Here is a 14052-nt window from a genome sequence, read left to right on the forward strand (position 1 = left end):
TGGGCCAGTCCATCTGTTGTTCATGGCAAAGTCCATAATTATCTTAATATTTCATATTTTATTCTGAATTGAATCTAAAGGATCAACTGTTATCTATTACATTTTTTTTTAAGTGAACAGTTTCACTTTAAATCTGAAACAATGAAAAAAAATTATTCCACTTTCTGCACTTAAATTCAATGGAGCATAGCATAAACATAACTGAAATACACTTATTTCCCTGCACATGTGCAAGTCAAATTAATTAGATGGGATTAGGTTTACATACATCCCTAATTTGTTTCAAGCTTTGTGTATAATGTAGCTCATAATGATTAACTGAACTGTATCACTGTATTGAACCCTGGTTGTATGGTATGTTTTGACAAGAAATGTCCTGATGGGAAAGCAAGAACAAAAAACAATCGAAAAGATCCAGTGTCCAGCAGCAATGAGTGGGAGGGAGACGTTCCTGACCGCCAACCCCACCACCAGGAGATGTTTCGAGGTTAATGGGGAAAGGAGCCTTAGGAAATGCAGATGTGGGTGGATGAGGGTAATGAATTACAAGGGGCTGCGGATTCATCAAGGAAGGATGAAATGGGGCGGAAAGAGTCAGACACAACCTTGGACTGCAGCAGCAGGTCAGACAAGAAGGATACAGAGCCCGGTTGAGCACCACAATGCTACTAAATCCACTGTTATGGAAGGTCACCAAGAAGACCAGAACCACTAGCAGGACAAGTCATGCCCGCAAGGTGAGCTGCAGGAGGATACAACTGTAAACCCACAGAAAAGAGACAGAAGGCAAGACATTGAAAAGGAGCCCGGTAGAAGGAAATTAATCAATTGGCCAATATCTAATGATAATGAAGCCTGGAGCAGACTAGACCATGACCTATGCTCCACCTTGGAGTATGCACTCAGTGGAAGTTTAGTGACATTTTTTATGACGAATGTGTAGGTAGATTTGGGGATGCGTCAGTGAAGAAGCATGGTCCCATGGTGATGTGTTGGAGAGAAAAGGAAATACTTTAGCTAGTGAAAGAGCAGAGTCAGCATCGCGAGGCTTGAAGACAAGCAGATGAGCATGAGAAGGAGGGCTTGAATGTATTTTGGGATTGCATAAGGGCTACGGTTTTCAGCTTAGAGGAGGGCAGAGAGAATTTGACATTTGAAAGAAGAAGGAAGGAGCACGAGAGGATGAAACTCATTAACAATCCTTTTAAATTTGCCAGAAATCTTCTCGAAGAGAAGAGGAGTGGAAAGCTGGTGATGCCCAAGCAAAATCTAGAAGATCACATGAAAGAACAACTAGGGGATCCCCAAAAAGACAACCCGCTAGGCTAACCCGGATATTTACCACAGCCAGTGGAGCCAGTAGTGGGATTTGATGTAGCTCCACCCAAGATCGGTGATATCAGGCAAATAGTAGAAAAAGCCAGGGCAACATCAGCCCCAAGCCCAAATGGCAAACCTTAGAGGATGTATAAGCGGTGCCCAACAGTTTTTAAACTGTAATAGAGACTAATGTGAGTCTCCTGGAAGAATCAGAGCATACCCCTGGAATGGCGTATTGCTCAACTGAATGTGGAGGGAAAGATTTTATTTTCGGTGGTAGCAATGAGGATGTCTGATTACCTCCTGAAGGATAGAGACATAGATGCAGGAGTAAGCCAGAAGGCTGGTGAACCAGGATGTGTGGAGCATGTTTAAGTAATATGGGAGCAGATCCAGACTGCCAAGAGAGCCAAGAATGACCTCCATGTACACTGGCTGGACATGCCTATAGATTGGTTCCACACCAGCTCATAAGCTATGCACTGGAGTATTTGTATTAAGAGCTACGGGGACCTGAAAATATGTCATGCAACACAGGAGCACATAACTGGATGGTAGCAACTGGAAAAGGAGATTGTTTGGATGTTCAATCTCTCCTGTCCTGTTCACAGCTGCAGTCGAGTTCATCCTAATTGTTGCCAGACAGATGGCCCAAGGAATCCTTGCAAAATCTGGGGCGAGATTGCCAGCAATGCGCAGCTATATGGATTTCACAAGTATCCTCCAGACTGCTGCATGTAAAAACACTCTTAAAAACATCTGGAAGAGCTTTTGGCATGGGCCAGGTTGAAGATCAAGCCAACAAATTCACGTAGCCTTTCTATTGGTAAGGGGATTAGAAGCGACCAGACATAATTTGAGGTGAATGGTGAAAGAATCCCAGTGGTGGCAGAGCAGCCCATTCAAAATTTTGGGAGAGAATGCACAGCAGATCTGTCAGATAAACACATGGCAGGGTTGGTTCTGAAGCAGCTGAAAGAGGGCTTGGATAAGATGTGATGTCCCTGGCAAATACAGGGTCTGGTGTTACCAGCTTACATTGTATAATAGCAATACTTTTGACCTAATACTTTTTAGGTCATAAACGGGTGAGATTTGATACACTCTGATTCTTAACTGTTCTAGGAAGACAGCATGTCAAAGAACTCAAAATTCTCAGGCTCTGGAGACATTTAAATACACTTACGTGCTCAAGCTGAAGCCCCTGAGCAACAGGCCGGAAGCCCGGGACTCAAATTGGCCAGTGCGGTGAAAGAGATTCAGCGTCAACTGTTGAATATGACTGCAATGCTGACAAAGGTCATTGCTGATGTAGAGGAACTTGCTGTAATATTACAATCTCTCCCTATAGATGTCCCCCTATAGAAGCATTTGATAGCATAGTGAAGTCCTTCATTTGGAATGGTAAATGTTCCAGATTACATTTAAACAAGTTACATAGGCCAATTGACAAAGGTGGCCTAGGCCTACCCAAGATTTTGCTTTATTATTATTCATTTGGTCTCAGACATTTGTCTCATTGGTCGCTTCCACTTGAGAGAGCCCCTCCCTGGTTTTGTATTGAACAGGAAGTTATTGCCCCTATTTTCAGAGGGAAGGGTTTTAAGTTCATATACTTTGATTCCATATTTTCTGTCATGTTTATTTAATCTGTGACTGGAATCAATGAAAAAAAAGACTGCAGCAACAAGAGATTGTTGGAAGAACCCAATCAGGAACAGCAGGCTTTGGATGGGGTATGACACCCAAACTGTGGTCAGCAGCCACTAAAAAAGCAGCAGCAAAGGCACTGGACAGAATGGGAAGGGGCATCTAATAGAGTTTAAGGATGGCTGACCTGTGGAAGATACACCAGGCCAGGCTAAGTTTTCTGAAAAGATTCACCTATGATACTCTTCCAAGCCCTGAAAATTTGTCTCTTTGGTATGATAAAGAGGAGAGTTGTCCCCACTGTGAGGCCCCAAGAGCAAATCGGCAGCACATGTTGGCTGGATGCAAGACCGCCTTGGCACAAGGACGTTACAGGTTGCGACATGATCAGGTTCTGCGAAATCTGGCAGAGATCCTTGAGGTGGGTAGAATAATGGCCAACAAAGGCCATCATGCTCATCAGGGGAAGTACATTGAATTTGTTATAAAGGAAGGTGCCGCACAAGGCATGGCACAGAGGGAGGAAAGGCCAGTCCTGGCACATGGAAGTGATTGGTCAATGGTGGTATACCTTGGACAGTAGCTAAAATCTCTTTCTGAGATCGCCATTACCTCCTTGAGGCTGGACATGGTGTTATAGATGGCATCAGCTAAGAAAGTCATAATGACTGAACTTACTATCCCATGGGAAGAGGGACTGGATGCAGCCTATGAGAGGAAGAAACTAAAATATGCTGATCTGGATGCAGAGTGCAGAGAAAATGGATGGAGGACTGCCACTTACCCTTTGGAGGTCGGGTGTTTAGGGTTCACTGGAACATCAATGCAGCACCTGTTGAAAAACATTGGTAACTCTGGATCAGCATTGAAGAAGATAACTGGTAATCAGAAGGCTGCTGGTTCGATCCCCACAGCCTAGCGGGTTGTAACCCTGGTTGCATGGTATGTCTCGAAGAGAAAGGAGTCTCAACACCTTTGTTAATTTCTGCGGTGAGCTCATAAAAGTTTTTGGGAGCAACAGTGTGCTGATGAGAAAGGAGGAATGTCCTGATGGGAAAGCAAGAACGAAAGGCAATTGATAGGATCTGGTGTCCAGCTGCTGGGGAGTAGCAGGGAGATGTCCCTGACAGCCGCCCCACCACCAGATGTTCCCAGGATTAATGGGGCGAAACATCCATGATAGGTGGCTCCCGGCAGGCAGGCAGTAATGCCCAGCAGATTTAGACATCTACCTGTGCATCTGAGTAAAAGGATAGTTCACCACAAAATGAAAGTTCTCCCATGATTTACTTGCCTTCCTGGCATCCCACATGTTAACGACTTTCTTTCTTCTGCATAACACAAATTAAGATTTTTAGAAGAATACTTAAGGTCCATACAATGCAATTGAATGAGTGCCAAATTTGTGAAGCTTCAAAATCCACATAAAGGCAGCATAAAAGTAATCCATATGACTCCAGTGATTAAATCCATGTGTTTAGACAGGATATGATAGGTTTGGGTGAGCAACAGATCAATATTAAAGTCTTCTCAGTAGGAGGCAATTAGCAAGAAGAATAAAAAGATGACTTTTTCTTAACCACACCTATCATATTGCTTCATAAGATATGGATTCAACCACTAGAGTCGTCTGAAATACTTTTATGTTGCCCTTATGTGGATTTTGGAGCTTCAAAATGTTGGCGCCCATTCTTTTACATTGTATGGACCTACAGAGCTGAGATATTCTTCTAAAAATCTTAATTTGTGTTCTGCAGAAGAAAGAAAGTCATGCAGATCTGGGATGGCATGAGAGTAAGTAAATGATGATAGAATTTAAATTCATGGGTGAACTAAACCTTTAAGACCTCCAATATAAAGCACTGTGCAAGTCTAAGGTGCATAATATTTTTCACCAAAAAATATCATTTTTTGGTGAAAAATATTCATATCATTGTGTATCAGTAGATACATTGTGTATCACATACACATCACATTGTGTATCAGTAGATACATTGTGTATCAATATCATATCATTGTGTATCAGTAGAAAACTAGTTATGCCATTATTTGTGAAGACATCCTTTGCACAGTATTGTATGTTATTAAAACCTTGTTTAAAACCATTTGAACGTCTTGCATCATGGGGGATACAAACATGTTACTTTCACAAGACTATAACGAATTAAAGCACAGTTTTGAAGAAAAACATGAAATCATACTTATTGAGTACTAATATGTTAGAAAATAGCAAAACATGAATTTACTATTTTTATATTCCTTGTCCTTCTAAGAGTTAACACCGCATAGCTTTTTTTTTTTCTCTGTAAAGAACAGTGTGTGTGTGTGTGTGTGTGTGTGTGTGTGTGTGGTTTGTCCTGCGGACTATCAGGAAGCCATTAGCTCCTTTTAGTGGAGAAAATGGGCAAACACAAACACACACAAACTAATGAAACACTAACTACAATGATATGAGAAGTAAAATATACATAATCGAAGAACCAAATAAAACAGTTTCCACAGATGATGCCTTCTTACATGTTCTACATTCTTACATCAAGGGTGTAATGAGATGGATGACCAATGAATTAATAAACCAATTGGTCATGGAACAAAGAGCAAGAGAAAGATGACAACTGTCATATTCATCACAAGCTGTGGGATTTTTATTATCATCAGCACGTTCAACACACAATTTGTCAATGTGTGACATGCACCTTTAATAAAAGTAATTTAGGGGGTTAAACCTCTAAATACAAAAATCAAAACATTAGATGAAAACTGTTTTTAAAAGAAAACAATACTTTTACATTTTTGTACAGGTGTATATACAAAAGGCAAAATACCTTGAAACAAACAAGTAGAAAGAAATGACTATTACTAAAGGTCGACCAGAGACTAGTTTAAGAGTGCTTGGTGGATTTAATCAAAACCAAACCATCTGTTAATCTGTTAAAAATTAAGGAGGAAAAAATTTACAGTGGAAAAACCAGATTCTGTATATTAAAAAAAGAAAAAGGACGCTTTTTATCAGGACAAGCTGTGATGCACTCATGTTATCACGACTCAAAAATTAGCATAACATGGTGTGTTTTTCATACAAAACATTTGGTCATTTGTCAGTGAAAATTATGACAACCTTAAAAAGTGACTGTGTTACTGTGATGATACTCTTGTCTTAACATGTGTATATAGAAATATTAAGTACTCATGCCCCAAAACCAAAGCAAGAGAAAAATACAATACTGCCTTAGTGATGGACATTTAAATGATAATGAATTGGCAAAATAATGAAATAACATTTCAGGCCTCTGGACTAGCTCACAGATAACACCACACGTTGCACATGTCATAATAATAAACGGTTTATAATCCATACTGAACCTTGATACTATCAGAAATCAATTAACTTATTTCATCAATGAGTTTAAAATCAAACTTAAGAAATTAATTCACCAACCATTCAAGTGTCATAATCGATGTTTAATGGGTAACCATAGTTAGAAATTACCAAAACAAACAGTGGGATTTAGGTTTGCTTAATAGATAGATATTCACAGAGAGTACAAAGGCCAAATAAGGTCTCTAAAACAATAGGAAGGGGCTAAAGATATCAGGACATGGAAGAGGCTGAACCAAGCTAATTTCAAAGCAAACAAAACCACATGATGGCATTCTGCATAAATAATTTTTTCTTGCAAATTTCATTTTCAAAACATGATTACGCCATTGTTATTGCTTTCTGCTCAGTACTGTTTTGGATAATTCTTAATTTACACAGATGACCCTGATGCTCGTAGAGGACAGAACAATTGAACAATATTTCACTGTTATATATTTTGCACATTATTTCTCAAACGACTGTACTACACTGCCATCTCCTTGCAGTTTCTAACAAGTTCAATCTCCTCCTCAACTATAAAACAATAGTTTCCCTGAGCAGTCCCAATATTCCCTTTAATGAGGTCAGAGATTTGATGGATTGTCTTGCACGAAAACAGATACTAACATCAATACTACAAGTAAAGCAGTGCCAGCCCTTATAAAAAAAGTTAAACACCAATGTTAGATTAGAACATGTTTTTTACTAAGGTTATTGCTGTCCTTGCATGTAGGCTGCATGCCAAATGAATTAAAATTGGCCTAGATGTACGTGTTGGGGGGGAGCCTGTTGACAAAGATCTGACATCTTTCTTTTAGAAACAAGCCTGTGTACAATGCTGCAAATTAGAAAAGGGAAAGAAAAAGGATATACCAATATATCCTCTATGGTGAGCTGAAGCACTTGGCGCAAAAACATCTAAACATATCTCGTCTTACTGAAAAGGGTCATTTAGGAGAAACAGCAATCAATCACCTCCATCACCTTGACATTTAATATCAACCGCTAGATCCCCTGGAATGTCAACACATGACCCTTATCATCTCTCCACTCACCTCACTTTTACGGAAATCTAATTACAGAATCACTATGGCACAACAGGGCGTCACACCACCAACTCTAGACAATGAGAGCTGGCTTTAAAAAACAGGAATTTAACAAAACACAAGTATTTCAGATCTCACAGACCTGAAATAACAGCATGATCCTTCAGATTTTTTTTCCTCTTCACAAATTGAATTCAAAGCATTTATTGCTGGGAAAAAACACAAAGTGCTACCTTTTGTTAGGTTCTTTACATCATACATTGCATGATTTAACTAGCCATATAACAAGTATATATGGTTTACTTGAGCTCACTGCCTCAGAATATACCATTTGATCGTGAAAACGCAACAGTCAAAAGTTTCACTACAATTGTGATTCAGGTCACATAGTTTTGAGTTCTATGTCATGCCTTGTGCACCTCCACAGACTTGTCCTTGGGCTAGGGCAGTGGTTATGCCAAATGATGTCCCTGCTGAATGTTCGTATAGTGGAAGAGTTCAGTAAAGGGCAGTGCTGTAATGCTAGCACCAACATGGGCTGTTTATTGTGCCACCGGTGGGGAAAGACAGGGATTTCTGCTCCAGACATTAATTTCCCGTCTCTGTCTACCTCATGTCTCTGAATTACTCTCTACGGCCAGTAGAGTGCACCACTGGGGTAGTCAAATACAGTGGGTGTGTCTGCTTGCTCAGAGATCTCATTCAGTTGGAACAGGACACTAAAAGATAAAGCTGTGGCATGGAGGAATGCTCTTATGAACATTACAAAATATCAACAGGACAGTTTTTTGTCTTGTTTCTGATGTTTTCTTTACTTCAGATCACCCAGCCTTTTGGTGCACAGCCAAGGGCAAAGTTCAAAGTGTAGCAGGACTCTGAGAAGTGCTTTGGGAGAATGCAGTTAACATGAACCAAGGCTGATGTGACCTTAGAGTTTTTGTCAGCATGTTAGTATTATCTAGTTCTCTCTCTTGCACTCCCTCTCTCCATATCTGAATCCATGCAGTATCAGGATGAGTATCGCTCAGGCTTCCTGAGGCAGAGCCTGCTCAAAGTCTGAGCCAAACAGCTCTTTATAGAGTGGAGGGAAGCGTGTGTGGACCATTTCTGGGTACAGGGCTCTGAATGCACTCAGCTTCTCCAGGTGTCGATGGCATAACATCCGGACGGAGGACACTTTGCAGACCAGCTAAAAGGGGATAAAAAATACAAGTGGTCAGATAAGTAAATGACTAGCAACTGACACACTGCGTGTATTTAAAGGGATAGTGCACTTAAAAATGAACATTTCGTCATCATTTACTCTTCCTCACGTTGTTCCAAACCCATACGACTTCCATTTGTTCAGCCCCACTCACTTTCATTGCATCTTTTTCCATACAATAAAAAAGAATGGTGACTGAGGCTACCATTCTGCCCAACATCTCCTTTTGTGTTCCATGGAAGAAAAAAAAAAAAAAAACAGGCAGAATGTCAGCTTACTGACAGCCTCAGTTACCATTCATTTTCATTGCATTTTTTGTCTATACAATGAAAGTAAATAGTGACTGAGGCCATTCTGCCTAACATCTACCTTTGTGTTGTACAGAAAACAAAAAAAACATGAGTGTGAGTAAATGATTAATTTTTATTTTTGGGTGAACTACCCCTTTAAAGAAGGAGTTGCACCTTTGTGAGAATTCCCTCATCCCTCTGGTTCTTCTGCAGTAAGTGCTGCAGGGCGAGTTTGATCTTCTGTTGGAGTTTGTCCACTCGGGTCTTCTCCTGTAGCCAAAAGCGATCTACACATATGCAGGCAAGCACAAAGATATATACTAATTCAGAGCATACAGAATTTCACTCTACAGAATTCAGACACTGCAAAACCGCTACAATCTCAATTGCATCAATCAACCTCTATGTCACTGTATTTATTTTTCTACCCTCACCTGCGGACATCAGCACATATGCAGAAAAGAGGCCAATCTCATCTTCAGAAAGCTGTAGAGTGTTCAGGCTCTTAGCAAACTCAAAAACAGAGCTGATAAGATCATCACATCCTGGAAAACAACAGACCCAAAACAGTAGTTAAAGCTTTGCAATTAAGCTATTTATGATGAAGAAGCTTATTCACAGTGACTTGCATGTTGACGTAAGAACTTGCTTTGTTTTTAGCGCTACAACATAGTGCTCATGAATGCAAACCAGACTTTGATATGTTCACTGAAAAATGACTATAATTTTAGGTTGTTTCTCACCAAAATCTATAGCATGCCTTCAAAAGTCTTGGAATATGCCACACAAGTCACATGGACTACATTTATGATATTTTGGATTATTTTTTATTATGCAAAATTGACAACCACTGAATTGAAAAGACAGACTGGAATAGTAACATTTCTCCTTTTGTGTTCTGCATAAAGCCTAATTTATACAATAGAATAATAAAATAGCAGAACAAAAACGTCAGTGGATTTTGTCATAATTTTTAGGCAAATTAAAAGAAGCTTATTCGCACAGTAAGTATAAATTAGCCTTTAAATGGGAAATAAATTATGACACAATTTTAATTTTTGTGTACTATTTAACTATTCCTTCAGTATGTACCAAGTGCTTTGAAGACCTCCGGCCCTGCATATCTGCTGTCAAAATAGACTGTGTTGTTCTGAGAGTTATATGCCCGACACATCCTCACAAACACAACCTCTAAAGAACCTATGGAGAAACAAATAAAACAAACAAACAAACAAGCAAACAAATAAAGAGTTACTCGTTGGATCTGCCACAGTTTGTCACTACACGGATGTATTGTTATTGCTTTATGAGAACTAGATGTGGATATACATTGGTTTATCTGAGGTGTACCTGCTTTGAGCAGCACAATCTGATCATTCTGACAGAGCTCCATGAATCCATCGATGCGCTTGGCGAACTCAACCACATACTGCACAGCCTCAGTAACTTTAACGGCACACAGCTGCCACATGTCCTCCTGAGACTAGATGGAGCAGAGAGAGGGTCTTTTTATTGCACACATCTGACTATTCCCCTCAGGGATCAATAAAATGTACTCATGCATCATACATACAACAAATCAAACAATGGGGGAAAAAAAGAGTGAAATGTACTAACAAGTTTTCTCTTAAAGGAATAGTTCACCCAAAAATTAAAATTCATCATTTACTCACTCTCATGCCATCCCAGATCTGCATGACTTTCTTTCTTCAGCAGAACACAAACAAAGATTTAAAGAAGAATATCTCAGCTCTGTAGGTCTCTACAATGCAAGTGAATGGTGATCAGAACTTTGTAGCTCCAAAAATCACATAAAGGAAACATAGAAGCACTCCATCTTCTGAAGCGATATGATAAGTGGAGGTGAGAAACAGTCCTTTTTTACTCCATATCTTCACTTTCATTTTACATCTGAAAGTCACATGTGGTGCCTGTTTAGTTTCACTTTCACATCTGAAAGTGAAAATTAAAGTGGAGATTTAAGGTTAAAAAAAGGAATTAAATATTGCACTGTTTCTCACCCACACCTATTATATTGCTTCTGAAGATATGGATTAAAACATTGGAGTCATGTGGATTAATCATACATTTCCATTATGTGATATTTGGAGTTACAAAGGTCTGTACACCATTCACTTGCATTGTTTGGACCTACAGAGCTGAGATATTTGAAGTCTTTGTTTGTGTTATGCTGAAGAAAGAAAGTCATACACATCTGGGCTGGCATGAGGGTAAATAAACGATAAGAGAATTTAAAATTTTGAGTGAACTATACCTTTATTCTTAGCTGTTTTGTGCTTTCTTAACATGCAGTAATACAATGGCACAGTAAGTGACATATGTAACTACAAAATCAGAAATGCCCCCTTCAATAAATCTGATAAACAAACCACCTTCTTTTGGTAAGTGTCCAGATCGGTCTGTAGGACTGTCTGCCAGTTACTGGGCTGTAACTCTTCTCTAAGATACTGGCACGTTTCCAGGTGAGACTTGCAGATGTTCTCTGACAGATGTTCTGCGTTAAAAACACAAATAGAGTCAAACAGCTGGTGCTGACTCAAACTATATTCATGGGTTTGTGAAACGCATATTAGGTACATAATATTTAATTGCTCAATCTAAAAAACAGGTTTGCAAGCCATATTTTTCTAATTAAAATCATTAAGACAGTGTTTCTCAATAAGACTGCATTTCAGTGAAAAAGACTCTGGAGTTCTGTGCTACTCGTGCTACTATATGACTGGTCTTTGTTAATGATGCACTTCTTACTAATGACATGTTAAATGGACTGTGGAGGTGAGTTCACAGACCCCTGCTGTTTCAAACCCCACAGCTGTCAATCATGCCTGTAACATCAGCATCTTTTATAATTATTTAGGGTGGCACTATGCAATTTAATTTGATAATATTTTCTTTCTTTGTAATTGCGCACCAAATGATGCCAACATAACTGATGGCTAAACTGCAATAAAAATAGCAAAAACCAATCAGTCTTTGTTACTCTCTGTAATCTTTTCAATATGATCCACCTCAATAATAATTTAAAAGGGTTTTACAGACAATATGAGTCAATATATTTTCAATATTTTCAATCATTTATGACATTGTGAGTGCTAAGTCCTTTATAATTGTTACCTAGATCACTGCCAGGGGAGGAAGTGTCTCCATTGCCATAGCAACAATATTGATCAAGTCCAGAGTCTGAGCTGAGATCACACACAGATTCTAGTTTAATGCCGTCCATGTCTAGACCTGACTGATCTGGAGAGGGCTGAATGTCCAGGTAAAATCCACCAATCGCTGAATCTGTCTTGCTCTCCTCTGGGCTTCGACCGTTCACATATCCACTGAGGTCATCAGCAAGCTCTGTGACCCCATTGGTGGAAAGGGTGTTAGAGGGGGCAAGTGGCTCTGCCTCTCCAGGAGGTTGAGGGTCCTGCCCTTCCAAGGTTTCTCCACCCACTTTCTCCTGCTGCTGCTGACGGTGTTTCTGCACCTCTGCAAACAGACTGTCCCTCTGCTTCTTAGACATGCGGCCAAACTTCACAGCTGTGAGCACACAAGCACATACCAATGAGATGAATGCACTATGTTTATCATTGATGATATTAATAACACTGTATGTCTACATATAATAGTGGTAGGTGGTGTAGTGGTTTAGGCTCAGGGCTGGTAATCAAATAGTTGCAGTTAAAAAGAGGTTCTAATAGAGTGCAACAGTGACAGCATAGTTTTCATCTGACATGGTTCCTGAAGTGTCTTCCCATAAATTTAAACTTAAGGGCATTTAAAAAAAAAAAAAAATGTTGAGATCTGAGCTTTGAACCAATTAAACCAACTCACATCATTATAATATATAAGTAAAAGGTATTTGAAAACTGAATAAAAGACAAATTTTTTTTTATGAGGGAATAACCCACTACTGAAGCATTGCACAGTATTGTAGTCATTTTTCAAATACTTGGATTCTGCACCCTATGACCTTTTGACGTGCATGTGCAGACCTTTTTTGTACTTTTTCAAATTCTCTATGCAAAAAAATGTATGGGGTTTTACTTCAGAAACCCAACTGTCATGCTCTATTCTTCGGGAATTAGAATGTCCTAAACTGGCAGCCACATGCACACCATAACCCACACTACATTGCAAGTTTAGAACCTACCATCTCTTGACATGCCCACTGCTAAGCATTTCTGCAGGCGGCAGTGCTGGCAGCGGTTTCTGCTGGTCCGGTCAATCAGACAGCTCTTCTGCCGAGGACAAGAATATGACACAGTGCCCTGCTGACTCCTCCTGAAGAAACCCTGAGAGAGAAGAAAAAAACTGTATATAGGTCACCTCTAGCTTGGATTTTTGCATTTAGAAGCACAAGCTACATCTACCAGAAATGGATCTATCCTATGGTCTCCTACTGAGAAGTATGACTGTGATATGATGTTTCTCTGTTTGCCTTACCTTGCATCCCTCACAGGTGATAACACCATAATGAATCCCTGATGATTTATCTCCACAGATTTTACAGGGAATACTCTCAATCTGAGCTACAGGCAAAGAGACAGAAAGACACTTTCAGGACACTGAAGAGTTTGAGCAGAGGACCCAAATGTTACAAGTATTGTGACTGTGAGAATACAACACTAACTATGTCTCCATCCAAGGTTTTTTTTTTTGACAAAAAGTGTAGTGCATCAAAAAGATTAATGATATAGCTGATGGAAACGCAAAATATCGCTAAAATTTCACAAGTGTCGACATAAATATTTTTCCGTTTAACTCTACTGTAGTGCATAAACTCTATGTCGATACTTCAAATGTCATGAAAAACTGGTTTGGAAACACTTTTTGTGGAGAAAATAGGCATTAATGCAAAAATATAGTGTCACATGACAGAATTTACCCAATTGTTAGCCTGTGTTAATCATGACGACAAGATATATGACAAATGATTGTACATGAAGCATAACTCGCACTTTTATGGATTGGTCTTAATGACATGCCTTCACAGATCTGATGTGCAAACACCTCTGCGGCATGACACTTCCAGAAGTGACAAAACAAATATCTGGTATCATGCACCTGTCATCAACAAGTGCACGGAAAAGAAATTAATGGCCACTCACTCTTTGGGATTAATTTAATAACGTTAACCATCCGTTTATTTATTAAAGTTGTTTTTCCACA

At 39.4% G+C, this 14052-nt stretch overlaps 1 protein-coding gene across 4 annotated transcripts in view; it reads right to left on the reverse strand.

The window, feature by feature from the left end:
* Positions 1-5570: 5570 nt before the first annotated feature.
* Positions 5571-14052, reverse strand: part of LOC127620927 (nuclear receptor ROR-alpha B-like) — a 55804-nt gene continuing 47322 nt past the window's right edge. For 3 of the 4 annotated variants that reach the window (XM_052094404.1, XM_052094326.1, XM_052094486.1), the window contains 9 exons: positions 13327-13412; positions 13034-13175; positions 12007-12420; positions 11265-11386; positions 10222-10354; positions 9964-10071; positions 9306-9416; positions 9046-9158; positions 5571-8566 (listed from right to left, as the gene is read on the reverse strand). In XM_052094404.1, the coding sequence (XP_051950364.1) occupies positions 8402-8566; positions 9046-9158; positions 9306-9416; positions 9964-10071; positions 10222-10354; positions 11265-11386; positions 12007-12420; positions 13034-13175; positions 13327-13412 (1394 nt within the window). In that variant the 3' untranslated portion in view covers positions 5571-8401. The remainder of the gene's footprint in view (positions 8567-9045; positions 9159-9305; positions 9417-9963; positions 10072-10221; positions 10355-11264; positions 11387-12006; positions 12421-13033; positions 13176-13326; positions 13413-14052) is intronic. The other variant, XM_052094567.1, reaches the window with a different exon arrangement.

This window comes from Xyrauchen texanus, chromosome 1 (assembly GCF_025860055.1).
Source record: "Xyrauchen texanus isolate HMW12.3.18 chromosome 1, RBS_HiC_50CHRs, whole genome shotgun sequence".
Taxonomy (NCBI): Eukaryota; Metazoa; Chordata; class Actinopteri; order Cypriniformes; family Catostomidae; genus Xyrauchen; species Xyrauchen texanus.